Here is a 27,662-nt window from a genome sequence, read left to right as displayed (position 1 = left end):
CTCTTGGTGACTCTCAAGCAAAGAGCTCTCTTCCTAACCCTGACTCAGAAGAGGGACATATGAAGAAGAGTTCAGGATCAACATTCTTTTAGTGTGTCTTTGTGAAAAATAACTTTTAGAAGCCTAGATATAATCATTTTTGCCTCCCATTGGAGATAGAGATTATTCAGCCTAAATGGCCTTTCAGGACCTTCTTATTCATGTTGGCAGCCTGGGGAAGTTCCAGATCCTTCAGATGGCTTTCCTTCTGATCTGCAGTGGCATGGTGCTTCCTCACACTCTTTTGGAGAACTTTACAGCAGCCATCCCTGGTCATCGCTGCTGGGTCCACATCCTTGACAATGTCACTGTCTCTGACAATGAGAGTGGAACCCTGAGCCAAGATGACCTCCTAAGGATCTCCATCCCACTGGACTCCAACTTGAAGCCAGACAAGTGCCGTCGCTTCGTCCAACCACAGTGGCATCTGCTTCATCTGAATGGCACCTTCTCCAATGTGACAGAGCCAGACACAGAGCCCTGTGTGGATGGTTGGGTGTATGACAGAAGCACCTTCCTCTCCACCACTGTGACCCAGGTCAGTCAATTCCTTTCCCCATCAAGAGTTCATGATGGGACTTTACTGATAGCCTAAAGAGCGCACATGTTTTGAGAATAGCCTTTATTTTTAGCCATTGTAATTATTTCTTTATTTACTATGAGACACATTATTTAATGCATCTAGTGATTGTTATAAAAATTTTAAGGATTTATTCTCCTTATCTTTTCATTATAGCGATGAACATTGTTTAAGAAGTAATTTTTGCGCCAAGTCAGCTTAATCAAATAATTCATGTGGAACCTCATAAACATTGTGACAAGTCAGTGTCATTTAGCTTTAATTTCAAATATAAGATATCTGGATTGCTACACAAAACTACAGTGGCTGGCTAGGAATGTGGCCCAGTGCTATAGTGAATGTGTTGTACGTGTATGGTCGAGAATTCAAACTCTAAAACAAGCACCCTAAAAAAAAAGTTACCTTCTTTTATGACTAGAATGTGGCTAATGACTAGCACACTTCCAAAACGTTAAAAGCCCTACAATCCATCACCAATATTGCAAAAAAATAGATAGATAAATAAATAAATAAATAAATAAGTCAGTGCCCAGTCTCCACCCCTGAGGTATTCACAGGGAAGATGGTACAATGACACACAAGATCCAATAAATTCTCCAGTGGTCTCAAATCATGGCATGATTCATGTTGCATGTGGATATGGTCACATCGGAGAACTTCTTGGGGAAGGAATGTGTTTTGAGCCAGGGTCCTGGAACTCACCCTGTAGACCCAGCTGGCCTCAAACTCAGAGATCTGCCTTCCTCTGCCTCCCAACTGATAAAATTAAAGGTGTGTCCCACCATTGCCTCGCCATTTGAGAACTTCTTAGCACAAGTTACAAGTCATTAATGTAACCTACAGAGTTACAGGAAGATTCCTGAAAATGGATTTGTTTAAGGTGAAACTGGATGGTAGAAGTCAGATGATGATGAAAATAGAAGCTGGAGAGGAAGATGGGACTGGTACAACATAACTGGAATCTCAAGTTGAATTATTTTGAACAAATTATGTTGAAATGCTGCCATGCTGGTTGTCTTCTCTTTCAGTGGGACCTGGTTTGTGGATCTCAGGCACTGAATTCAGTGGCTAAATTTATATTCATGATTGGCATTTTTATAGGACATATCATAGGTGGCCATTTATCAGACAGGTGAGTGACTATGCTTTACAGCTCTCTCTACATGTCAGTATTTTATTCATCTGTGAGTCGTTCATTCATAAAGAAGTAGTTATTGCAGATTATATTTCTTCTATGTGTACCTTTGAGCCTGGAGATCACTGAACACAAATGAAAATGTTAAGTGTTAAGAAGTCCACGTATTGTGTGGACACAGAAGTGTCAAGATATGGTTTAGAGAAGAAATGAAGTAACATGATTTAGAAAGATAAGAAGAGTTAGCTATGGGAATGAGACAAATATGTTTCATCATATAGAATTAAACCTATTTGAATATCTTAATGAAATACTTAGTGGAAAACACCACTGTCACTCTTAGTCTGGGTCACTAGACTCCAGGCTTCACAGACATTGCCCTAAATAGCCATGGTGACAAGAGAATAGAAACTATGCTTTAATTGCTCAAGCATGACAGTGGAATGTCCTTTGATTCCTGTGGCATACGAGCAAGGTACAATGGGTGTGGCTGGGAAGCCATGCCTGTTGATTTTATTTTTGCTTCTGCCAAAACAATTTCTCTCTTTTTTTAATTGAAAACAAAATTTTTTCATACAATATATTTTTATCATGTTTGCTCCCCCCATTCCTCCTAGATGCACCCTACCCATCCAACTTCAGGTTGTGTTTTCTCTCTCTCTCATTTTAAAACAAACAAGAAATCAAAAATTTAAAAAAAAAACAAGAAACACATACACAAACAAAACCCAAAAAGCACAAAAAGGAATTAAAAATAAACAAGCAAAAGACCAATGAGACCCCCCAAAAAAATTTGCCCAAACAAAGCAAAATGAGGTAAAAAGTCTACAAAGATACTACTGAGTTATTTTCTTTATTGGCCAGTTACTCCTGGGCCTGTACCTACCCTGAAGTGTGTCTAGTATGCCCAATGAGACTCCATTGGTGAAAACATTCTTTTCCTACACCAGTGAGTATAACTTTCAGATAGCTTCTTGATTAGGGGTGGGAGCCTGTGTCCACTTGCCCTTCTCAGTGCTGAGACCTGGTCTGGCTTGAGTCTATGCATGCGGTGTGTGTGCTACCACAGTCTCTGGGAGTTCATATGTGCATCAGTCCTTTCGTGTCTGGAAGACAGTTTCCTTGGAGGCATCCCTCCCCTCTGCATCTCACGGTCTTTCCACCTCTTCCACATAGTTCCCTGATACCCGAGGGTAGGAATCCCACTTAGGACTGAGTGCTCCAAAATCTCTCACTCTCTACACGTTGTCCAGTTGTGGGTCTCTGTATTAATTCCTATCTATTGCAAGAAGTAGTCTCTATATTGATAACTGAGCAAGGCACTGACCTATGGGTTTAACAGTATGTCAGTAGGCATCATTTTAACATTGTGTTCCTTTAGCAGAAAAATAGTAGTAGGTTTCCCTATTCCCACGACCTCCCTAGTCTGGGGTTCTTGGCCACTTTAGTATTCTCGGATATGGGTTCCAGATCATGGGGTGGGCCTTAAATCCAATCAGAAGTCATTGGTCCCTTAACATTTGTGTCACACTTTCAACAGTGTTTCTCGCAGACAGATCACTGTCACAGATTACAGGATTTGTAGCTGGGAGCTATTGATGATTGCCTTTCTCCTTCTAGTCCCATGAATGCTAAACCATAGGGGTAACCCTTCTAGTTAGGCACCAGTTTGACTTCTCCATGTTCACTGATACATGTAAGTGTAGCCTTCAGTAACAGGCATTTTCAAATGCCATTTAGTGTTAGTTGTCTTTTGCCATATTCCTTCCTTCACCCTTCTCTCTCATCACCTTCTCTATTTAATCCTCCTATTATAGTTTTCCTTTTGTCTCTCCATAACAATATATTCTATTTTCCCTGCCTTAGGAGATCCTCTTTTCGTCCCTAGTTCTTACTATATATTCTGTGGTTATTGAGATTTCCATACACATGAAAAGGCTTGAAAGCTAACATGGACATTATGGTGGTTTGAATAAGAATGGCCTCCATAGGATCATAGATTTGAATGCTTGGTCACCAGGGAGTGGCACTATAAGGAGGTATTACCTTGTGGAGTGTGGGTGGTCTTGTTGTAGGAGGTGAGTTCTGAGGTTTCAAATGCTCAAGCTGGGCCCAGTGTCTATCACTCTTCCTGTTGCCTTCCAATCTGGATGTGAAACTTTCAGCTATCTCTTGAGCACAATGTTTGCCTGTGTTCTGCCATCCTTTCCACCACAGACTAAACATCTGAACTTGTAAGCAAGCCCCAATTAAATGTTTTCCTGTGTAAGAGTTGCTGTGGTCATGACATCTCTTCACAGCAATAGAACATTAACTAAGGCACACATACAAAAGAACATATATACTATTTGTCTCTTTGCTCATGGTTACTTCACTCAAGATGATTTTTTTAGCTCCATCCATCTACTTGGAATTTTATAATTTCATTTTACTTGACAGCTAAATAATATTCCATTGTGTAAATGTACCACATTTTCCTTATCTATTCTTCAGTTGATGGGCATCTAGGCTATTTCCAATTTCTGGCTATTTTGAATAGAGCAGCAATGAACATGGATGAGCAAGTATCTCTGTAGTAGGATGTAGAGTCCTTTGGGTATATGTACCAGAGTAGTATAGCTGGATCTTGAGGTAAATCTGTTCCCAGCTTCCTGAGGAACTACCACACTAATTTCTATTGTGACTGTACAAGTTTGAGGTCTCACCAGCAATGGGTGAGTGTTCTCCTTACTCCACATCCTCTCCAGCATGAATTGCTGATCTTGGCCATTCTGAATGGTATAAGATGAAATTTCAAAATAATTTTGATTTGCATTTTCCTGATGGCTAAGGATGTTGGACATTTCTTTGTGTCTCAGCCACATGTGCTTTGTCTCTTGATAACTCTCTCCTTAGTTCTGTACCTCATTTTTAACTGGGTTTCTGTTTGTTGTTGCTCAAGTTTTTTTAGTTCTTTACATATTTTGATATTAATCCTCTTAATCTTTTAGATTGTGTAGGCTGCTATCCTTTGCTGAAGAGAAACATTTTTAGTTTCATGAGGTTCCATATATTAATTGTTGTTCTTAGTGCCTGTGCTGTCAGAGCCCTTACTGATTTCTGTCTTGACCCATTGTTCATTCAGAAGTGACTGGTTCAGTTTCTATGAGTCTGTAAAGTTCCTGTTTGGGTGATATGTTCTTTAGCTATCCATTTGATTTATTATAGGTTTTCCTACAACATTTCTCCATTTAGTTTTTGTTTGGATTCACTGGGTATTGGTGAGACTGGGTTATTATGATCACCTACTATCAGTGTGTGAGGGTCAATATGTGTTTTTAACTGTAGTAGAATTTCTTTTATGAACTTGAGTGTCCTTGTGTTTGGTGCATAAATGTTTATAATTGAAATATCCTCTTGGTGGATTTTTTTCTTTGGTGAAAATGTAATGTCCTTCTCTATCTCTTCTGATTAGTTTTGGTTTGAAATCTATTTAATCAGATATTAAAATCTCTACACCTGCTTGTTTCTTGGGTCCATTTACTTGTATTACCTTTTTCCATCCTTTTACCCTGAGGTGATTTTTGTCCTTGGTGATAAGATGTGTTTCTCTCGGGATGCAAAAAGATGCATCCTGTTTTTTAATCCAATATGTTAGTCTGTATCTTTTTATTGTGGGAATTGAGACCACTAATATTAAGAGTTATCAATGAGCAGTGTCTATTGATTCCTATTTTTTGTTACATTGTAGAGTTCCCCCCGCTAGACTTCTTTATTCCTTGTGATTTCTTGGGTGTGGTCAACCTCTTCAAAATGAAATTTCCCTTCTTGAACCTTCTGTAGAGCTGGATTAGTAGGTAGAAATTGATTGAATTTGGTCTTATTGTTGTATGTTTTTCTTTCTCTGTCAATTGTGATTGATAGTATTGCTGATTATAGTAGTCTGGGCTGGGTATCTGAGGTTACTAAGAGTTTTTAGAAATCCATCCAGACCCTCTGGCTTTTAGTCTCCATTGAGAAGTCAGGGGTTTTTCTAATGGGCCTGGCTGTCTATGTCAGTCTTTTACCTTAACAGCTTTTAATATCATTTCTTAATTCTGTACATTTAGTGTTTTGACTAAGTGTCATGGGAAATTTCTTTTCTGGTCCTATGTATTTAGTGTTCTGTATGCTTCTTAAATCTTAATAGGTACCTCCTTCTTTAAATTGGGGACATTTTCTTCTACAATTTTGTTGAAAACATTTTCTATGTCTTCAACTTGGGATTCCTCTCTTTCCTCTACCCCTATTATTAATAGATTTGGCCTTTTCATGGTGTCCCAGATTCCCTAGTTGATTTGTCCCAGATTGCCTGGGTATTTTTATATTTAACATTTCCTTTGACTGAGCCATCCATTTCTTCTACCTTGCCTTCAACCTGAGATTCTCTCTTCCATGTTTTGTAATCTGTCGATGAGGCTTACCTCTGAGGTTTTTGTTTGACATCTTAAATTTTTAATTTCCATGTTTGAGTTTTCTTTAGTGATTTTATTTCTTTGTTAAATTCTCCTTTTACATCTTATACTGTTTTCATTATTTCATTCAACTGTTCCTTTGTGTTTTTACAGACTTCATTAAGGTATTTATTCATTATCCTCTTTAAGGTCCTTGAATATATGCATAATTGTTATTTTGAAGTCTTTGTCTTGTGCTTCAGCTATATTGCTTTTTTCAGAATCTACTGTAATAGGGTTCTGGTGGAGTCATATTGTCTTGGTAGTTCATATTTGTGCTTTTTCACTGAGATCTAGGCATCTGGAACTGTAGTATTTGAGGTGTTTCTTAGTGTAGATATTTGGTCTTGTTTTTGTTGGGTGGGTGTTCTGTTCTTTGGTTGCTGTTACCCTCTATGGATGCTAGGCAAGTGTGGTGGCTGTGGGGTCCTTGGTAGACAGTGATTCTGAGGGTTGGTGTGCAACAGAAAGGAATGGAGATGGGCTGGGAGGAAAGGCTGAGAAGGTAGGTGGAAAAGCTAAGTTGTCCCAAAGCAGATTCTAAAAATCACACTTCCAGCCAAGCAAAGTAATTCATCTAACAACAATGGTCATCACAATTTGTGGTATATGAATTTGGATTCTGTGCCTGAAAACATGTCTTTTAAATAGAAACCCATGTCTGCCAAGTGAGTGGCTACATCTTCACACAGCAGAAGTCAACATGGGGCTCTCACATAGTACACAGTGCATACAGCTCCTTTGCTCCTCTTTCATAATCCAATGAATGAAGGTACCACCTTCATAATTAATGAAGTCTCAGAGATCCAGTTTCTTAGCACTGTTGTTCTGGCCCTAAAGTTTAAATGTGTGAATCCTGGAGGAACACATTCAGATGACAGCAAATGTGTCTTCTGCCATTCATGGGAATAGGATGGTATCTATACCAATCAGGTCATATTGGTGGGAGGGATCCATCCTTAAATCTTGAATCTTGTGATCATTCTCTACCTATTGTTTTCATTTATGAAGTAATGATGATAAAATTTGTCTCTCTGTGACCTATTTCTTCCTTTACTTTTGTGTTTTCATTTTCTGTGTGTTGAAAATACTGTATGTAAATATAAAATTAACATTTTAGTATACGCTCCTCTATATTTCAATGAACACCCATTAAAGTATTACCTACTTAATTAGTTTCCACATTTATTATTCCTTTTTGACGACTGTGTCTCATTATGTAGGACTATGTAGCTTATGTTAGTTCTACATGTATCCCAAGGTAGTGTTTAAATCACAATTCTTTTGACTCAAACTGCCAAGCTTTAGGATTATTATGGTTTGTTGTTGGTTTTCTTTTTTTTCTATGCTCTTTGAGGGCCCAACACCCAGCTTCCAAATAATTACATGGAGACTTATTCTTACGTATGCATGTCCAGCCTTAGCTTGGCTTATTTCTAGCCAGCTTTTCTTAACTTAAATTATCACATCTACCTTTTGCTTCTGGGCTTTTACATTTCTCTATTTCTGTATATATTTTTTCCTTCTCATTTCATGTCTGGCTTTGTGGCTGGGTGGCTGGACCCCGGTATCTTCTCTCCTCCTTTTATTGCTCCTCCTTCTTCTCATTCTTTCCTTCTGTTTATTCTCTCTGTCAGCCCTGCCTATCCTCCTGCCTAGCTATTGGGTGTTCAGCTCTTTATTAAACCAATCAGGTATTTTAAGCAGGCAAGGTAACACAGATTCAGAGAGTTGAACAAATGCAACATAAAAGAAAGCAACACATTTTTGCATCATTAAACAAATATTCCCCAGCATAAATGAATGTAACACATCTTAAATTAATATCCCACAACAAGGGTTGAAATAGATGTTGAGGTTGAAACAGAAAGTTTGGGAAAACAGGGCAATATAAATCAAAAAGGCAAGCAGCTGGCATGAGATGGAAAATTACATAGACAAAAGGAACTCTGTGAAAAATAAAGCTGGTCCCAACAGGCTCTCCTGGCCCCCACAGAGACCCTCTCTGAGAGGCATGACCAAAGCACCTTTACCCTAGTAAATTTCTCAAAGTCATGGGCACTCCTAACTTCATAAATATTCATGCAATTATTGTATCTAATTTCAACAGTCTGAATTGTGGATTAAAACCAGCTTCTAAGAATCCTCCTCCTCTTCTAAGGAGGAGAATGCCCCAGACCATTCCAGGAAGTAACAAGGGGAAGACATCTAATAGACACAGACTTACAAAGTCAGATATTAGAGGAAAACTTCATTGTTGTCACTTGGCTCATTTGACTGTCTACTCTGGAGTGGACTTTGTGCTCTTGCTCACTCTCCTGATTAAAAATAAACTAGGGCTGATTGTTCTGCCTGAACTAGTATGAATTCCTATACCTTGGCAGCATAAGAAACAAGACTTCTGCAAACAGAACTCCTGCTAATGTCTTACTGTGTGGTCCAAACTGGCCTTGAAAAATTTATGTGCTAGAATACCATTCAAATCATGATCCTGGTGCCTCAATTTACCACATTATGGAGTTACAGGTGGATACCACTGCACTTGAAAAAGAGTTCTATAATGCATTTCTGTCCAATATTAATATTGCCTCTTCAAACACCTCTTTCTTGCATAGACTATGTTGACAACATTATTTTATCTATTGAAAGAACTAATTCACATCTAGGTCTTTATCTTTAATTCACTGTCATTATCTCTATTTTTTCATTGATGTTTTTAGCCTTTTCACATTGGGTATTTTTCTAATATGGTTATATGTAGCCAGAGTTTTCCTGCCTGGCCCACAGTCAGGACAAATCTCTCTCACCTGCCAGTCCCACAACCTCTCAGACCCAACCAAGTAAACACACAGAGACTTATATTGCTTACAAACTGTATGGCTGTGGCAGGCTTCTACCTAGCTGTTCTTATATCTTAAATTAACCCATTTCTATTAATCTATAATTTGCCACATGGCTCGTGGCTTACTGGTATCTTAACATCTTCTCATGGTGGCGGCTGGCCGCATCTCTCTGCCTCAGCCTTCCACTTCCCAGAATTCTCCTCTCTCCTTGTCCTGCCTATACTTCCTGCCTGGCTACTGGCCAATCAGTGTTTTATTTATTAACTAATCAGAGGAACACATTTAACATACAGAACATCCCACAACAGTTGTATTTACTCTATCTTTTTAATTTTAATTAATCTAGCAGACATGTGTGTGAATATAGAACATTATCATATAACTAGAGGTGACACACCTCCTCAAACAACATGGAGATGTTAAGCTTATACATCAAACTAGTTCTAATATTAGAGCAATATTAGTTTCATCTTCAAGGAGTATCCTGACAAATGTCTGTCTACCACCAAAAACAGGAACTATCCTGGCATTCCAAGAAACATGCATAAAACCTTTAGCAGTATGATATAAAGAAATTTAAGACTTCTATGACAACACAGGACAAAAGACTATCTTTGCAACAGTTTGGTAAAGTCATAAAAATTGCAGGGCATTATACTTCAAAACTAAAATAAATGAAGAACATTCTTTGCAAAAGTGAGAATATGAATTTCAAATTTCTATATTATAACAATCAAATACAAATTTTTACAAGAACAATAAAGTCATAAATATGACAAGAAAAAAGAAGTATGGCCTATTCAAAATGAAACATACTAGGAATGGTCTCTGTGGGAGATTCAATAGACAAATATTTTAAAAGACATCTTAAGTATATGCAGCAGGATGAAATCAAGCATAGACAAAGTATTAATGACAACTAGGAAACTTGACTATGGGAATATTAGTAATAGAAAGCATATAAAAGAACAAAACAGAAAACTGGATTTTAAAAATACAATAAATCAAAAATTTCCCTGGAAACATTTAGTAGCATGTGCCACTAATACAATAATGAATTAGAGAAGAGAAAATGTTAAAAATGTCAAAATTAAGAAGCCAAAAGATAGATTTACAAGTAACTAGCATTCAGTGGACTTATGGAACGTCAGGAAGCTGACCAAAAATATGCATTATGGTAGTATAAGACTGAGGAGATAGTGGGGAAGGAACAGACTTTTTGAAAGATATAATGATATGTTTGATGTAATATATCAATATTCAAAGCCAACAAAGTAAAATCTAAGACAGTGAATGCAAAGGCCTTCCTTCACAGGAATAATCAATAGAGTCTATACATCAATAATCAAAAGATTGTATATAAGCAATTGTATAAAAGTGATTCATTCTCATTTTAGATTTTTATTTTGAATTTAAGTCTTTGACACCACAGGTTCATGTATTTGATTATTTGGTCCCCTAGCTGAGGGAATGCTTTGAAAGTTATGAGACTTTGGGATGTGGGAATCGACTGGCAGAATTGGGCTGCTTGAGGTTGATGTTGAAGGAGATACCCACTTTGGTTTCTGTGTGAATTCTAATTGGTTTAGACTCCAAGGGAGGAAGTCTGTCACCTGCTCCTGACACTGTAGCTTCTCACTGTGGCACATGGCACACTCAGAAGCTGTGAGCCCAAATCAATCTTTCCCTTATGTAGCTTCCTGTCAGACATTTTGTCACTGTGACTCAATAAATTGCTAGTAGATATGTTATGTACATAATTTAGTATGACATACTTGTGTTAAAGTTCCAGATTGGTAGTCTGTCATACATGGCTTAACTCATATGGAAAACTAGTGATATGAAATGAAGAAGAGCCAGGCAGTAGTGGTGCATGCTTTTAATCCCAGCACTCAGTCGGCAGAGGCAGGTGGATTCTTGAGTTTGAGTCCAGCCTGGTCTACAGAGAGAGTTCCAGGACAGCCAGAGCAACACAGAGAAACCCTGTCTTGAAAAACCAAAAGAGGAAAAAGAAAGAAAAGAAAAGAAATCAAGAAGAGCAGATATGGAGGCACACACATTAAATCCCAGCACTTAGAAGGCAGAGGCAGGCATATCTCTGAGAGTTTGAAGCCAGCCTTGGTGTCATAGTAAATTCCAGGCCTGCAAGGACTACATAGTAAGACCCCCATCTAAAAAAGAAAGAGGTTGGAAAGGCACTCTTGGCTGTAGAGGAAGTCTGTCCTTTTAAATTTCTTGATGATTTATCATTTCAAAGCACTTCCTGTCTTCATTGTTTGTGCAAACTCGCATTGTTCCCGTAATCAATTCCTTCCTTTTCCTCAGGTTTGGGAGGAAGTTCGTTTTCACAGGTGCTTTACTGCAAATGGCCATCAGTGAAACCGGTGCGGCCTTTGCTCCCACCTTCCTCGTCTACTGCTCGTTTCGCTTTCTCGCAGGAATTTCTTCCTCATCCATGAGGACAAACAGTGTGTTGCTCAGTAAGTCAAAGCTTGTGATGGACACTGTCCAAGCCTTGGGTTTGACATGGATGCCCTGTCCAGCTTTCTTAGAAGTCAGACATCATTTTCTTTTCTTTCAGTATTAGAATGGACAAGCCCTGAATTTCAAGCTTTGATAATGGCACTGGCATTTTGTGCTGGGGGAATTGGACAGGTAATATTGGGAGGTCTGGCTTTTGCAATTCGAAACTGGCACCATCTCCAGTTGGCAATGTCTGCACCACTGTTCTTCTTCCTTATTCCCACAAGGTATGAGATTTCTTTCCTCCTCTGCTGTATAATCCAGGGATGACAATACACATGGAATCAGGACATAGGAAAGTCATTTGTGCTTGGTCTACACAAGACCATGAGCACTTCACTTTGTCCTTATGTGACATGAGGACAAGCAACTCTGTCAGACAAAACTGAGGATGCTGAATTCACTTGAATTTAAGATGAGCACGAAGTACTTTTATAAAATCATAATCATACATATGCATAGTAAAAGACCCACATTTTCTGACAAGTACTCATTCTTTATTTGAAAACTGTTATTTCTATATTTTGTTTAATAGCTGGTAAAGTACATGAGATTTCAGTGTATTCATATTACTTAAAAATATAGATACTTTCAGTGTAACTATATCCAAAGTAATGATGTAGTATATTTACAGTAAAAAAAAGTATAATAATTGATTGATGTTCAAATTTTACCATGCTCAAATTTATTTTATTTTCTAGAGAAAAAAAACCAAAAGCAGAAATTAGCAATGAATTCTTACCAGAAAGTTCTTGGCCTTTCTATCTGTCCCTGCTACTAAGTTTAAATTATCCAGACAGTAACAGAATAAACATTTAAAGATCATATTTCTTCTGTTGTGGTTTATATTTCTATGAGTAGTTTTGCAAACAAAAAATTCTTTCAAAAATTGTGGTAACACTGATATTAATAAAAGGCATATAAAGTTAAGTTTATCTTTGCAACTGTTCAATGAAGGAAAATCATGTCCTCAGTTTAAAGCTGTAGGCAGAATGGCCCATTTCTCTCACTGGCTCTTTGGATTCTCTTGCTTTCCATTTAAAAAAGAATTAAGAAGTGCTATGATGCCATCAACAGAGGAGGCAGATTTGGTCAGGAAAGACCACAAAATGTTTATAGATAAATATAGTGAGATGAGTCCATACAGAAAAGAGGGAGGACCCTCTGTCAGGCTCTTCCATATCGCTTTATCTTCATAGCACAGCCAACAAAACTATGATAATGCTCTAGCCAGGCAGTGGTGGTGGCACATGCCTTTTATCCCAGCACTTGGCAGGCAGAGGCAAGTGGATCTCTTTGAGTTTGAGGCCAGCCTGGTCTACAAAGTGAGTTCCAGAACAGCCAAGGATACACCAAGAAACCTTGTCTAAAGAAAAACAAACAGGAAAGAATTTGATGCTACTGTCCCCATTTTACGGATTAGAAATGAAGGTAGAGAGGTAGAGTTAACTTGCTTTTGTGGCCAAAAAGCATTAGTTGCTAGGAGTAGGACTGCACTTTGAATGACGGAATTAGTGAACAAATTTATTCAGTGGCTCTTTTTTAGGAAAAGAACAAAGTAAACATTTATTCCCATGTTTACCTTAACAGCAAATTTAGAAAATGTCTATACAAGTATCCTTCATGTTGTCATTCTGGGAACTCCATGTAAATGCATATTTGGGTAAGAATGAGCAGACCAACATAATTCCAGGTCTGCATTCTGGAAAGTATGGGTATAATGTATGCATGAGTCATTTACCATTGTCCTTGTGAAGGTCTAGACAGTGTAAGATTATATTTATTAATATAACTGAATGAGTGGTGGGTATTAAATTAAAGAATATAATGGTTCAAGGATAAAGTAGTTTAAAAATGACTGCTGGAGAATTATCTCACATCCAACATCTTGAGCAGGTGGCTGTCAGAATCAGCTAGGTGGCTGATCGTGACCAACAAACTCCAAAAGGGCTTAAAGGAACTTAGAAAAGCTGCATGCAAGAATGGAATGAAGAGTTCTGGAGATATCCTAACCATGGAGGTGAGTATAATGGACTTGTTATGACACAAAGAAAACACAAGTTTGACATATACATGAGTTAGTGCATGAGACACAATGTGTGGTCACTAAAAAGACTTCATAAGGATGTTTCATTCAAAAAGAATTAAAATCACAGTGACAGTGGCACACGCCTTCAATCCCAGCACTTGGGAGGCAGAGGCAGGAGAATCTCTGTGTTTGAGGCCAGCCTAGTCTACAGAGAGAGTTCCAGGATGGTCAGGGCTATGCAGAGAAATCCTATCTTAAAAAAAGGAAAAATTGCCGGGCGGTGGTGGCGCACGCCTTTAATCCCAGCACTCGGGAGGCAGAGCCAGGTGGATCTCTGTGAGTTCGAGGCCAGCCTGGGCTACCAAGTGAGTCCCAGGAAAGGCGCAAAGCTACACAGAGAAACCCTGTCTCGAAAAACCAAAAAAAAAAAAAAAAAAAAAAAAAAGGAAAAATTAAAAATCACTTCTGTTTTTTTTTCTCGTTTTATTTCTTGAATTCTGTGTGTGTCACTTTTTTGTTAACACAAGCTAAAGTCATCTGGGACGAGGGACTTGGAAGTGAGAAAATGCCACCATTAGATTGGCCTATAGGCAAACCTATAGGGCCTTCTCTTGTTTGATGTGGGAGTGCCTGGCCCTTTGTAGGTGGTTGTCACTCCTGAGTAGGCAGTTCTGTGTTATATAAGAAAGCAAGCTGAGAGAACCAAAGAGAGCAAGCAAGTAAGCAACATTCCTCATGGCCTTTTCTTTTTCAAGTTCCTGCCTCGAGTTCCCACCCTGACTTCCCTTCATGGTACACTATAGGCTAAAAGAGGAAATAAACATCCTTCCCAAGTTGCTTTTGGCACTGTGTTTATCACAGCAATAAAAAGCAAACTGGATAAATTCAATTTTCAGAACCTTAAACATAAATCTTAAATAGTCTTATTAATAGAAAACACTCAGAGGCAGGTATTGGGGAGAATTCTGAAAGATCAGAGAAGCAGAACAAGCTATAACTAACCTCATCTCGCCAACTTCTCAGCCGACTCTGTTTCCTCAAACTGAAAGCTTCTGAGTCCTCATCCAAATGTATCTCAGCTGAACTGCTGCTAAAAGCCTAAAAGCTTAAAAGCCTCTAGCACCTGGTCCTCATACCTTATATACCTTTGATTCCTGCCATCAGTTCCTGGTATTAAAGGTGTGTGTCCTTCCCATACAAGACATGAGATCTCAAATGCTGGGATTAAAGGTGTGTGTCACCTTGCCTAGCTGTTTCCAGTGTGGCCTTGAACTCAGGGATCTAGAAGGATTTCTGCTTCCTAAGTGATAGGATTAAAGGCAAGACCATTTTCTGACCCTTTATGTCTATCTAATGACTGTTCTGTTCTCTGACCCCAAATAAGTTTATTAGGGTGCACAATATATTGGGGGACAAAATATCACCACAAGAACCATCTCCATGAGATTTCATTTTTTTTACTTTTTATTAGAATATATTGGTTATATGTTGTATTGGTTTTCATTTTGACTGCTTCATACATGTACATAGTATATTTTTATCATTTTACATCATGCCAACTCTATTTGCTTACCCTCACACTTCTGCTTATTCCTTCCCCTTCCCAATTAGTCCTGCTTCCACTTCAATATCTCTCTCTCTCTCTCTCTCTCTCTCTCTCTCTCTCTCTCTCTCTCTCTCTCTCTCTCTCTCCAAGTAATTTTAATTAAAGTTTCTTACAAAATCACTGTGAATTGTGAAGATTTAATTACAATGCTTGGGCAACTCAAGACATGGCTACATCACTGAAGAAAATGTCTCTCCTTGCAGCAACCATTAACAGATGAACTCCCTATACATCCTCAGGAGGGATTTATGAGCCTTTCCTAATTAGCAATAGCTAACTACCTATAAATATTCAAGGAGAGGCAGGGCTTCAAGAATTCCTCTACTCTCCATAATGGAAATTGATGGGGCTCACTCTCTTGCAGTTTAAAACTCATGGGCCATGACAAGACAAGAAAACGATACTATACATTACTCTACACTTTCCACTGCCTTTTACCTTCTCTCTTTCCCCACTTTTACAATGTTCCCTGAACTTTGGAAAGAGTGATATAGATATCCCATTTATGGCTGAATTCTCAGCATTTGACCAGTTATGACCCAGCAGTAACTGACACCAATTATGGAAAAAGAAGCTTCTCTGACCAAAGCATTGATCTATAGAAATTAAAAATAAAAATTTAGAAGCAATTCAATTAGAAACCATCTCTATTTAGCAAAATAACTACAGTAGTTTTCCCAATAAGGTCTGTGACATCCATAGTCATGGGCTTTTGATGGAGTTTAAAGCATCAATGTAAATTCCCGCCTGTGAACAGGCCTCAAATACTGGTTACCACCATAACAGTGATATCAGATACACCGTGAATACAACTTGCCAAGCAATGATCAGTCATGCAGCACAAATGTCTACAGCTGAGTAAAATTATGATGACAATTCTCCAGCATACATAGCACCTTCTAGAACTATGAAAGTCAGCCTGCAGGGAGGAAGTTTGCAAATCAGTTCTAGCTGATTTCTCTATGTCCTGCAACCAAAGCATGTAGTATACTTAGTAATAGGTCCTTAGCATTGGTTCTGTTGGGAAATTTAAATGAAGTTGTGTGGTAGTTACTATTGATTGTAAACTTGAAACTATCTAGAATGTCCTAGGAGATACATTCCCAAACATACCCACCTGTGTTTGACAATTTTGATTAGGTTAGCCTCTTGGAATAATTGAGCTTGGAATTATCATGATTAGGTTAACTGAAGTAGGAGAACATCCAAAAACTGACAGCAAAATTTCCTTGAGCTTGGGTCCCCAATTACATAAAACGAAGAAATCTAGCCAAGCATAAACATTCATTACTTTCTGCTTCTCACATGCAAGTGCAATATGGTCAGATGCTTCCTCAATTTCCTGCTGCCATGATTTTCCCATCATAAAAGAATAAACCCTCAAGCCATGAGTCAAGATAAACCCTTATTTTCTTTTTTTTTTTTTTTTTTTGGTTTTTCGAGACAGGGTTTCTCTGTGTAGCTTTGCGCCTTTCCTGGAACTCACTTGGTAGCCCAGGCTGGCCTCGAACTCACAGAGATCCGCCTGGCTCTGCCTCCCAAGTGCTGGGATTAAAGGCGTGCGCCACCACCGCCCGGCCAACCCTTATTTTCTTATGTTTCTTTTGTCAAATTATCTTATCACAGCAACAGGACAAGTAAACAACACAGAAAATAGTACCAGGACATCGTGGTAGGACTTGGGAAAACAAGAATACTGAAAGACACAGGGACAGTGGACTCAAACTCATGAGGGTTCAGAAGTGAACAATGACTGTATCCAAAAGAGGATAAGTGTCACTCATGTGATTAATTTTACCAAGACTCTGCCTCCGTTCTGTCCATATCTTGAGAATTTACATTAAGTGAAACTTAAAGATAATGAATGAGTGTGTTTGATGGGGGAAAGTGTAAAACAGGAGACCATTCCAGACTATTGTATGGCTAGTCTTTACTGAATTATACAGGTCTGCAGTGGAAAAAAAAAAAAAAGAAAGGTTGAGCAGTTTGTTAAGCAAAGAAATCAAGAAACTTACTTTGCCACCTATGCATGCTCTAAAAAAAGAAGCTGAAATTGTTAAAAACCTCTTGTATCTGAAACAGTGGATAACATACCCTGGGGGCAAGACCTACATATCATAGACTTCCACTTGTGAAAATGCAAGCTTATTTAAAAATGCAAAGCTTGAACTGATGACACATTGATAGGATTCCCTGTTCCTCAAAAGCAACTGCCTTGTAAACTATTTCCCCAGGATGAACATATGGAAGCAGCTACAGCTGTGGTCCCAGAAGGCCAGGCTTCATCCTTAGCTGGTAACACTACTTGGCAGTGTGACCCACAGAGTGATGGTTTTGCAGATATTAAGTGTGCAAGATAGAAGAGTTCATGGAGTTTTGTTCCACAGTTGTAGATATCGGAAGAAGCCAGATATTGGCAGAGTTGGAGTCACTGCAATGTGACTTTGACAGGCCTATTGCATGAATTGTAAAGGGGAAACTAAATGGAATGGAGATGCAAAGATATTGTATCTGAACCGGAATGCCATGTACGCACTAAGTGCAACTAACTTAAATAGAAGTTATGTGTGATAAACAATATATAGTTAGAGATATGGTATCATCTAACCCATTTAAAACTAAAGTCCCAGACATTGGGCATGGAGCTATAGGATCTGATGTTTTCCTGATAGGTTTTGGTCTTGCTTTGGTCAATGATTACCTCACTATGCCTTCATTCTTATCTTTTGGAATGGAAATGTATACCATGTGGTATTGTGCTGGTGTGTAATGTTTTTGTTTCTGTAGGGAGTTAAGAGATTCCCTTGAGTCCCAGAAGAAATTTTAAAGTTGGGATTGTTAAAGACTGTGGAGATTTTTGAAGTTGTAATAAGTACACTTTGCATTGTGAGCTGGTCATGAGGTTACGGAGGTAAGGGGCATTTTGTGGTTTCAATAGAAAATGTCCATATAGGTTCATGTGTTTGAATACTTGATCTCCAGCTGGTGGCAATATTCATGAAACATTTGGTTCAGCTTTACTGAGGGAAGTAAGCCACTGGTGGTGGGCTTTAAGATTTTATAGATTGGTCCCACTTGCTGATCTCTCTTGGCTTCCTGTGTGCAGGTGCAGTGTGCTCACCCAGTTGCCTGCTCATGCCTCTATGTCTTCCTTGACTTATATATGTCTTCCTTACCATGACGGTCTCTGATTTCCTGGAACTGTAATCTAAAATAAACCTTTCTTTCTTGAGTTGTCAGGGTATTTATCATAATGACAGGAAGGAAACCAACAGTCATCTAAAGGTTTGTAACATGTAGCCATTACTATATTGAGATATGGCCCATCCATTCCTAGCCTCTCCAGGACTTCCATCCTGAAGGGATATTGGGTTTTGCTGATTTTTTTCTGCATCTATTAAGATAATTTTGTAATTTCTGTCTTGATTCCATTTACGGAATTACATTTATTAATTTACCTATGTTGGAACATCCCTGAATCTCTGAAGCCAACTAGAATCTCTGGCCAACTGTTGGCCAGAATTAAAAACTTTTTGTTTTTTGGGGAATGTTTTGGCATCAGGGTCATACTGATTCAATAAAAAGATAGTAAGCCTTCCTTTCTCTTTTATTTTGTGGAATAATTTGAATGATGTTGGTGTTAGTTTTTCTTTGAATGTTGGGAATTCTACAGTGAATTCAAGTGACTCTTGGCAGTTTATATATCTGTTTAAGTTGTTCATTTTAACTTCCTTTAATTTTGGTAAGCCATATGTATCTACAATTTCATCTGCTTTTTTAGATTCTATAGTTTCATGGTATATTGGTTTTGTGTATTGTATTTGCTACTGATAACTAGCTTCATTACACTGCAGTCTGATAGTATACAGGGCATTATTTCAATGTTACTATGTTTGTTGCAGCTTGCTTTGGACTCTAACATGTAGCCTATTTTGGACAAGATTCCAAGAGCTGTTATGAAGAATAGATATTCAATCGTGATTAAGTGAAAGGCTCTGCAGATGTCTGTTAGGTCCTTTTGATTTGGGATGATATTTTAGCTTAAATCTCAAAATGAGTTGTTGGGCTGATGATTTGAAGATGGCCCAGAAGAGCTGGTGCTAAGGTAGGACTGCTTACTGGATTTGAGCCTATCTTTGGCAGTGCAGGGAATGCGCAGGGCTCAGAGGAACTATGTGGCAATATAACTATAGGTGAGGCTGCACAAGACAAAGTCTTGTGTGTGGGAGTTGGGGGATTCACTAGAACCAAAGGACCACACAGAATGATATTCTAGAAATGTACGGATGGAGTAGGCCAGACCCACATCTCAACAGGAACAGAAGAATTCACCATATTCAGTGGAATCTCATGAAATCTCATGACCCTTCACTATTCATGTTTTTACCAGAATTCTAATCTGAACTCCCACGAGAATCATCCATTGAGCTCTGTTTTTAGCATTCTAACATTTCCTTACCCTGTGTCAACACTCTTCCATGTCCCTCCAACAAACAACTTAATGTAATATCATCCTCCAACTTCATTCTAGACGTGCTACTTGTGGAGGTATAGCATGCCATGATGTGCTTCAAAATAGAATGAACCCCAAATGAAAATAAATACTCTCTGTAAAGAATTAATCCTCCTGAGACTGTTTTTTTTTTCTTTTGAGGGGGTATGGGAGTGTGGAGTAACTATGTTACCCTACTGCCTCTGCCTCCCAAGAGCTATGGTTAAAGAAGTACACCACAGTACACAGCCTAAGACTATCTTTTTCAATCATTAAAAAATCAGTAGAATTTCCCCTTCTGTGTTAGCATGTATATTGGTGTTACTTTTGTTCATATTTTGTTGAAGCAGCCATGTTGATGGAACTTCATGAATGTAGTTTCTCTAACATATCTAGAAGACAAAAATCTCACAGAAAGTTTTCTGTTTCTCTTGTTCTTACAACCTTTCCACCAATGGAAAGGGGAAACTCTATGGAGCCCCAACCATAGACAAAGAATTGCAGCAATTAAGAAAGGCTGGGAGCAAAAGAGATCCCATGAGGAAGAGGCCCAAATGGTTATCTAATGCCAAGTGATCATCCCTTTATTTAGGGGTGTGTGTGTGTGTGTGTGTGTGTGTGTGTGTGTGTGTGTACAGTAATTAAATAAATAGAGGCCATATATTTGAGAGAAAGCAGGGTGGGTGGCATAGGGTAGATGGATGGAAGAAAAGAAAGGATGAAAATTATGTAATTACATTTTTATTTTAAAAATGTTTTTTAAATATCAGTGAAGCATCAGGCTCAGATGTCAATTTATACAAATACATCTTCTGTGTGTGGAATGGGGGACCATATTCTAAATAACTCTTCACTTTTTTCCTTTCTAATCTGGATTTCTAACCTTTATCTGCCTTTCAATAATCTACATACAACTATAGTATCCTGTTTAACATGTCCTCACTGTAGAAATGCCTGAGTTTCCTTTCACTACTGGGCTTACATTTCTCACCACTTCTATGCCTGCCATTGTTTTCTTGGTTTCTGTATATTGCTCAGTAGACAGAAACAATAATTATTAATCTAGCCTTCTGTCGGTTACCAGAACACTCACAGTGTGTGTCATTTTGTGACAACCGTTGGTTGATGTTGTTGAAGGTTGTGAGAAACACCATGAAAGAGGAACTGGAGGTGGCCCAGACGAAGCATTCCCCACTGGATGTGTTCCGAACGCCCAACCTACGTAAGCGCATCTGTCTCCTGTCCTTTGTGAGGTAGGCTTCACACAGATACTCTGAAAATGGTGCAGTGGTGATTCCTGCTTTTAATCCCATACTCAGGAGGCAGATTTAGGCTGATCTCTATGAATTTGAACCTAGCCTGGTTTATACAGAGTTCAAGGCCAGCCAAGGCTACATATTGAATCCTGTCTCAAAATAACAGTGCAGACACTTATCTTCTTATTAACAGACTTATAGAGAAATTATGAGGAATTTCTATACTGGGGGGATTCAAGGGTTTAGATTATACTAACACGGAGTTAACTGTGCTGTGAGGAGTGTTTATCCAATCACTCTGACAAGTTCAGTACCAGAAACTACTGCTTAGAACTTCAGGCAAGGAAAAACTTGGAATATAAGCTTCCTCATTTGTCTGTTTCCATATCAAAGGAGATAAGACTTCAAATATCAACTACATGAGGGTATACATATCAATGGGTATATACAGATATAAAGTTATAACTTTCATTCAGATCAAGCTTTAAGAAAAACTCTAAAACCCTGGATGGACCCAGCTTGTATTCCAAGATTTCCTAACCCCTTAAAAAATTTTAACAGTGATGATATGCTTCCTTCATCATAGAATATTTTGATGATTACAAAATTATCTCTCACTTGTAAATTTTCCAGAAAATAGATGCCTCATTATTTTAACAAGTAAAATGAACTGCCTGAGGTAATTACATTATCATGTGTTGAGCAACTACTCCAAACCATATGATGTGACTTTCCTCTTTTTTTCTTGACAGATTTGTGTCATTGATATCTGTTTTGGGACTGCTTACCCACTTCCAATACCTGAGCAGTAATGTGTTCCTACTGCAATGTCTTTATGGTATGCTGTCCATCCCAGCCAATGTTCTTGGAAAATTTTCAATTAACCACATTGGCCGCAGAACAACCCAAATGATTTTCATGTGTCTGTTGGGAATCTCCATTTTGACCACCATATTTTTGCCTCAAGGTAAGAAAAGGACATATGATTACCAGAGAAAATACAGCCATCCTTTTTCTCAGGATTTGCCAGATAAGAAATTGGGGATAGTAGCATCCTATGGATTTGCAGTAAGCAGCCCAGGCATTTATAACACATTATTCTATTAATATATTAGAATAACAGCCAAAATTTCAGTAAAATTAGGTTCAGATAGTTGTCTTTATTACATGCAATAAGTGTCTGCTACATTTATTCCCAAATGTGTTTAGGTCAACAATGAATCAGTCATTGGTGAATTATAATTTTCATTGCTGCAAGCCCCAAGAATATATTATAGAGATTCAGTTGTGTATAAAAAGCTGTACCTAGAAAGGTCAAGGCATATTTCTAAAGGGAAGACATATATCAGGGAATATTTAGTGTTATTCAGTTTTTAATACACCACCTGTCTTCTGCTATGACTTTCTTGTGTGCTCATATACTAGTAGGCCTTAAAGGCAAAAAGTATAAGCTTCTCAGACTTACAGCTGATCTCAACTAGGTAACACACCTACAGAATCTAGGAGACAGGTGGGTATTCAGATGCATAGCTTTGTTTCTTGTAAAAAATGAAGCTCAGAACTTCCTTTCCCAGACTGGCCAAATGCCATTACAGAGCACTTGACTAGGAACAAAGGGTGTTTTGCATAACCAGGTACAGTAAAGATAGAGCAGAATTCCTGGTCTAGATGGAGTCACATGGCCAGAGGAGAGAGGGTCAAGGCAGAGTTTCTGTAGTGAATGGGTTGGCCCAAGGAAAAAGCAATGAGGATAAGTTTTTAAGGAGTGTAGGTGGATTTGAGTCAGGTCAAGAGAGGAGGAGAGAAAGGAACAATGCAGGGCTGAGGTGCAGAGGAGGATGAGGTTAAAAGCATAAGAGCTTAGTTACTACTAGGGCTATGAGAGGACAGAAGAAGAAGGGACAGAGAGGAACCAAGTGTCAGAACAGAACTGAATCTATGTAGATAGAATTTTGTCTTAAAGAAATAAAGTGAACAGACAAAAGAGCCCAGTGTACTTAGGTTCTTTTCCCTCAGACTATCCCATCACTGACCATGGTGTCTTCCACAGGACTCTGGGGAGAAATTTCTCAGGGCAGGTCCCTGGGGAAATTCCAAAACTTCATAGCAATTATGTAGATTAAGAACTTACAATTCTGACCAAAACACACTGTTCCTTCTCTGTCCCACAGGTTCTCATTACTTTAGCTTCAATGACAATTTATTTCCTGAATATATGTATCTACTCATAACTCACATTGTATCACCATGAGTCCAACCCTAGGTTGGAGAGTTGTCTCAGGAAAAGAAACATCACTTGCACTGAAGTTCAAAAAAGGAGGAATGGACTAAGCCACAGGACTATTGAAATTGACTTCATTGAATTAAATAGGTGTATGTCAGGAGGAAGTTGAGGGGGTCACCAAGCTTTGCTGAAACCCAGGACTCTGGCATGTTTCATAAAATCCCAAAATAGCAGTGGTGATTCTTGAATGTCAGCAGTGATGTCAGTTTTCTTCCTTGCCTCAAGAAACACTCCATTTTGTAAAGCTTTCATGGCCCCTTTTTTAAAAATTTTGTTATTTTATTTTGTGTGTATGAGTATTTTGCCTGCAAGCATGTATGTGCACCACATGTGTGCCTGGTGTACACAGATGCCAGAGAGGGCATTGGATCCATTGGAAACTGGAATACAGATAGTTGTGAGAAACCATGTGGATGCTAAGAATCAAACCCTCGTGAGACTTTTTAAATTGAGTGGAAATTGACCCTGTGAATGGTTTTACTGTTGTGCCCAGATCGCGACTCCCAGAGAGACCACCAAGGACGAGCAAGCCGGAATGCAAAAGCAAGGTTTAATTTCGGGATATCCAAATGCAATACAAGCCTAGGCAGGGACTTCATCCAACAGATCCAATGCAGTGGAGGCTGGAAGAAGTGCCCACCTATCTGCAAGCCCAGTTTTTAAAGGGAAAAATCACAAGGTTACATCATTTAGGGGTGCTAGTATGGGTACAATTCTGATTGGCTTATGTCTAGGAATTCCAGAAATCACAATTCAATCTTCCTTCTAAGGAGGTAGTTGCCCGCCACCATTTCTCATTGGCTGCCCCCAGATGGGGGCATCTGGTGATTACACAGTCACTATGGAAACTATGGTTGGGACATTCTATGGTCAAGCAGTTGCCTAGGGGGCCAGGGAGAGGACATTCCATAGTCCAGCAGCCATTACCTCTTGACTACCTTGTGACTCTGTACTTTTACACTTCCTGGTTTCTGGAATCTGAACTGACTGGTTTCAGTAACTTCTGGCCTGTAGCTAAAAGGAGCAGTCTTAGGCCTTTAGTTTTGGGGTGAAAGCATTTTGGTCTTATTTTGGTTCCACATTACAATTTTGACAGGTTTCCTAGCAAGAGTCCTTATCCTTGAGTCCTCAGGCACTAGTCCAAATCAAGCCAGACCCCAGCTTGCCCACCACTGTAGGCCTTCTGTCCCTCCCCTCTTCTGTAATTGCACACAGGCCGTGGGTTTTAAATACTGTGTGTATCTGAATGAGTTGACAGTCCTCCATAATTTTCTTCATGACAGCCCTACATTCTGTCTGAATGATTGCTGAGGCCCTAGAGAGAAAAGGTGAATGTGATTTCCTTCCGCAGCTACATGCTCTCCACTCCTTAAGCAAATATGAGACACTGCATCCACTTTTTTCAGAAGCTTTTCTTCATTGTAAACCAATATATGCAAATAAGTCACCTTTCGCAGCTTGTAGCCATTGAAAATTTACACGTCTCTGCAGTCTCCATCTACTAAATTTTAGATCTATACAAATTTCCAACAAAATTATATTCCATTTTTGTTGGGGAGCTGAAAAGTTCTACACTCAGATTCATGTGTCTGTCCCACCTGACTGTCACCTGTCTTCCTCTCTAGAAATGCAGACCCTGCGAACAATTTTGACAACACTGGGGGGAGCAATTTCTTCTGCCTCTATAACGAGCACTCTTGTGCATGCAAATGAGCTAGTCCCCACCGTAATCAGGTAAGACTCAGGTCAGAGCAGATGGTTTTCTCAGTTCATTCACTGTTCCTGAAAGGACAAGAACAAAGAAAAACTGCTGGGTAACTTTAGCAACCAATTGTGATAACAGGAATGGCCACAGTGTCCTGAAAGTTTACATTTGGTCAGATAGATTCAAGTCCAACATACCTTAACCAGCATCTCCCATACAATTTGAAATCACCTAGAAGAATGCAGCTACCAAGAGACACACAACTTTTTTAATGTTTTATTTTGGATTGCTCTTTCATTGTGTGTGTTTTAATTTTTTATGATTTCATGCAGGTATGAAGACATTCACTTCCCATAGTCTTCAATCTCCTCTCTCTGCCCACTCTTGCTAACTCCTTCTTCCACACTTCTACCTCCTATACTCATGTCTTTTTTTTATTAGCTGCATGTCTTTAAACTAGCATAGAAAATTTGGGTTCCAATATAACATTTTCAGATACTATCATTTTATCTATCTAACTCCCCTGTTGCTCCATGCCCACTTGCACTCCCAGTCCGATCCTCAGTAACCCCCTTTCCTTTCATGTCACAGACATACTATATAAAAATCCTTCTCTCCACTTAAGACCTCCTCCTGGCCACTTATGATCATTTATTTCTAGTTTCATAGTCTATACCCAGATCTCCACCCATATGTACACATACATGAAAACTAAAGAGTAGCTTACACATATGACAGAACACATGTAGTATTTATGCTCCATAGCATGTTATATTGTAAGTGATACACAAGTGTCTTAACACTCTGACCTTGACAAAAAGATAACACCAAACAAAACAGAAATTTGAAAGTTACCAGCATCCTTAAGTCAATTACACTGCTCATTGAATTGTAGTTAATGTGAGAGATGAAGTCATAAATTCTGTGTGTGAATTTGCTAGATTACTTCTGATTTATACTTTATGCTCCAAGGGCAACTGCTTTAGGAGTCATTGGAATTGCTGGCAGTGCTGGAGCAGCCCTGGCTCCCCTCTTTATGATCCTCACCATGTACTCTGCTTCCTTGCCCTGGATCATCTATGGGGTCCTCCCCATCATTGGTGGCCTTGTTGCCCTTCTCCTTCCTGAGACCAAGAATCAGCCTCTGCCTGACTCCATCCAAGATGTGGAAAATGAGTGAGTAACACCTCTACCTTTCCCTTAGGGTACTTGTGTGCCAGTGGTCTGTGATGAGGAAGGTGAGTGGGAATTCAGAGTGAGTTTCTCCCTGGCAAGCTGACAACTAGGCATTTTCACATATGGTCATTGGCATTGGCATTGAGACATTTTGTACGTCCCTTTATATAGGGGTTTCAAATGTATTTTGAAACTCTACATCACGAGAATCAGCTCTGACCAGGTGGTGCTAGAAGATTTTATGGTAAATAGTACAAGTTCATGTGTCCTCTGTTTTACTCTGACCCAATTTGAAACACATATCCTGACAAGTTCATGTACCTTCTGTCTTCTTGGCCCCATCATGAAGCACATATCTTTGAAGATACTTCACAGTCACACACAAATATAAATAGCATTTCATCCCTCAGACCAGTGAGGGCTGGTAAGCTTTCTAAAGTTAACAGTCTCTACACACTTGGGATGTGACAGTCACTACCTAACTTAGAGACTATATACAAGACTGAAGAACCTGGCACCCATGACAGTGTATCTGAGGGAAGGACTCTTGTGTTTGCTGTGAGACTGAGACAGTATTGGTTCCACTAGGAATAAAAAGCTCATGTCAGGGAAGAATGGAATAGTCAATAAAATGATCACAAAAAGAAAAGGGAAGGATTTTAAAACTTGCTTTGAAACATGCTTCCCATGCTTTCTCCCAAAACCCATTTAAGAATGCAGAGATAACCAAGGTGGGAGGAATCAGAGTTACCTCACAGAGCTTCCCAGGGAATTCAGTCTTTTATTCACAAGTTTTATTCCAATCTTTTGAGAAGAACCGTGGCTTTTCCCAAAGCTGATGGGTAAAGGACGAAGTCGCTCTAAAGAACACAAGGATATCCCTCTTCTCTGTGTCTTTTCCCATTTTGTTTTTGTTTATGTTGTTTGCTGTATTTGTTCCAGGAGGAAAAGCTCAAGAGAGGCAAAGAAGGATGCTGTTGCCAAAGTGACACCACTTTAAAGAATTCTAACAACTGACCTCTGATCAAGGAAAAAAATGAAGAAAAATATCATCACAATACAGTACTCTAGGATTGTTCTTAACTGTTAGCAAAATTTTTCCATATAAACCCTATGTTAAAATAGTGAGTTAAATTAAAATTACTATACCAGTTATCCATATATAAAATAACTATAATAAATCACAGCAAGAAATTTGAAGAAAATCATAATATATTGAAGAAATCTTGGGCCAAATTTTCTTTTTTTAAAAAAAATTATTTATTAAATTTAATTTTACATATCAGCCATAGACTCCCTTGTTCTCCCCCCTCACACACCCCCACACCCCCGCCTTCCCCCCAGCCCACCCCCCATTCCCATCTCCTCCAGGGCAAAGACTCCCCCGAGGATTGAGTTCAACCTGGTAGATTCAGTCCAGGCAGGTCCAGTCCCCTCCTCCCAGGCTGAGCCAAGTGTCCCTGTATAAGCCCCAGGTTCCAAACTGCCAGTTCATGCACTGAGGACAGGACCTGGTCCCACT

The 27,662-nt window shown here is 38.9% G+C and overlaps 1 protein-coding gene across 1 annotated transcript; it reads left to right on the top strand.

The window, feature by feature from the left end:
• Nucleotides 1–27,367, top strand: LOC102918066 (solute carrier family 22 member 19). Its single transcript, XM_006980759.4, has 10 exons — nt 1–577; nt 1,648–1,751; nt 11,395–11,549; nt 11,651–11,819; nt 13,489–13,612; nt 20,857–20,972; nt 21,728–21,942; nt 24,885–24,993; nt 25,937–26,140; nt 27,083–27,367. Exons 1-10 carry the CDS (start codon nt 176–178, stop codon nt 27,138–27,140), a joined length of 1,656 nt encoding a protein of 551 aa, XP_006980821.2. The 5' UTR covers nt 1–175; the 3' UTR covers nt 27,141–27,367.
• The last annotated feature ends 295 nt before the right edge of the window (nt 27,368–27,662 follow it).

This window comes from Peromyscus maniculatus, chromosome 1 (assembly GCF_049852395.1).
Source record: "Peromyscus maniculatus bairdii isolate BWxNUB_F1_BW_parent chromosome 1, HU_Pman_BW_mat_3.1, whole genome shotgun sequence".
Classification (NCBI taxonomy): Eukaryota; Metazoa; Chordata; class Mammalia; order Rodentia; family Cricetidae; genus Peromyscus; species Peromyscus maniculatus.
The sequence above is the reverse complement of the archived record's forward strand: the minus strand, read 5'-3'. Positions and strand labels throughout refer to the sequence as shown.

What these genes read in the sequence shown, in the direction of transcription:
- LOC102918066 (XM_006980759.4), top strand. Translation starts at nt 176, where the DNA reads ATGGCCTTTCAGGACCTTCTTATTCATGTTGGCAGCCTGGGGAAGTTC. An exon ending in TTCTTCCTTATTCCCACAAG is followed by an intron (nt 11,820 to 13,488) that starts GTATGAGATTTC and finishes CATCTTGAGCAG; the next exon opens with GTGGCTGTCAGAATCAGCTA. An exon ending in GAGATATCCTAACCATGGAG is followed by an intron (nt 13,613 to 20,856) that starts GTGAGTATAATG and finishes ATGTTGTTGAAG; the next exon opens with GTTGTGAGAAACACCATGAA.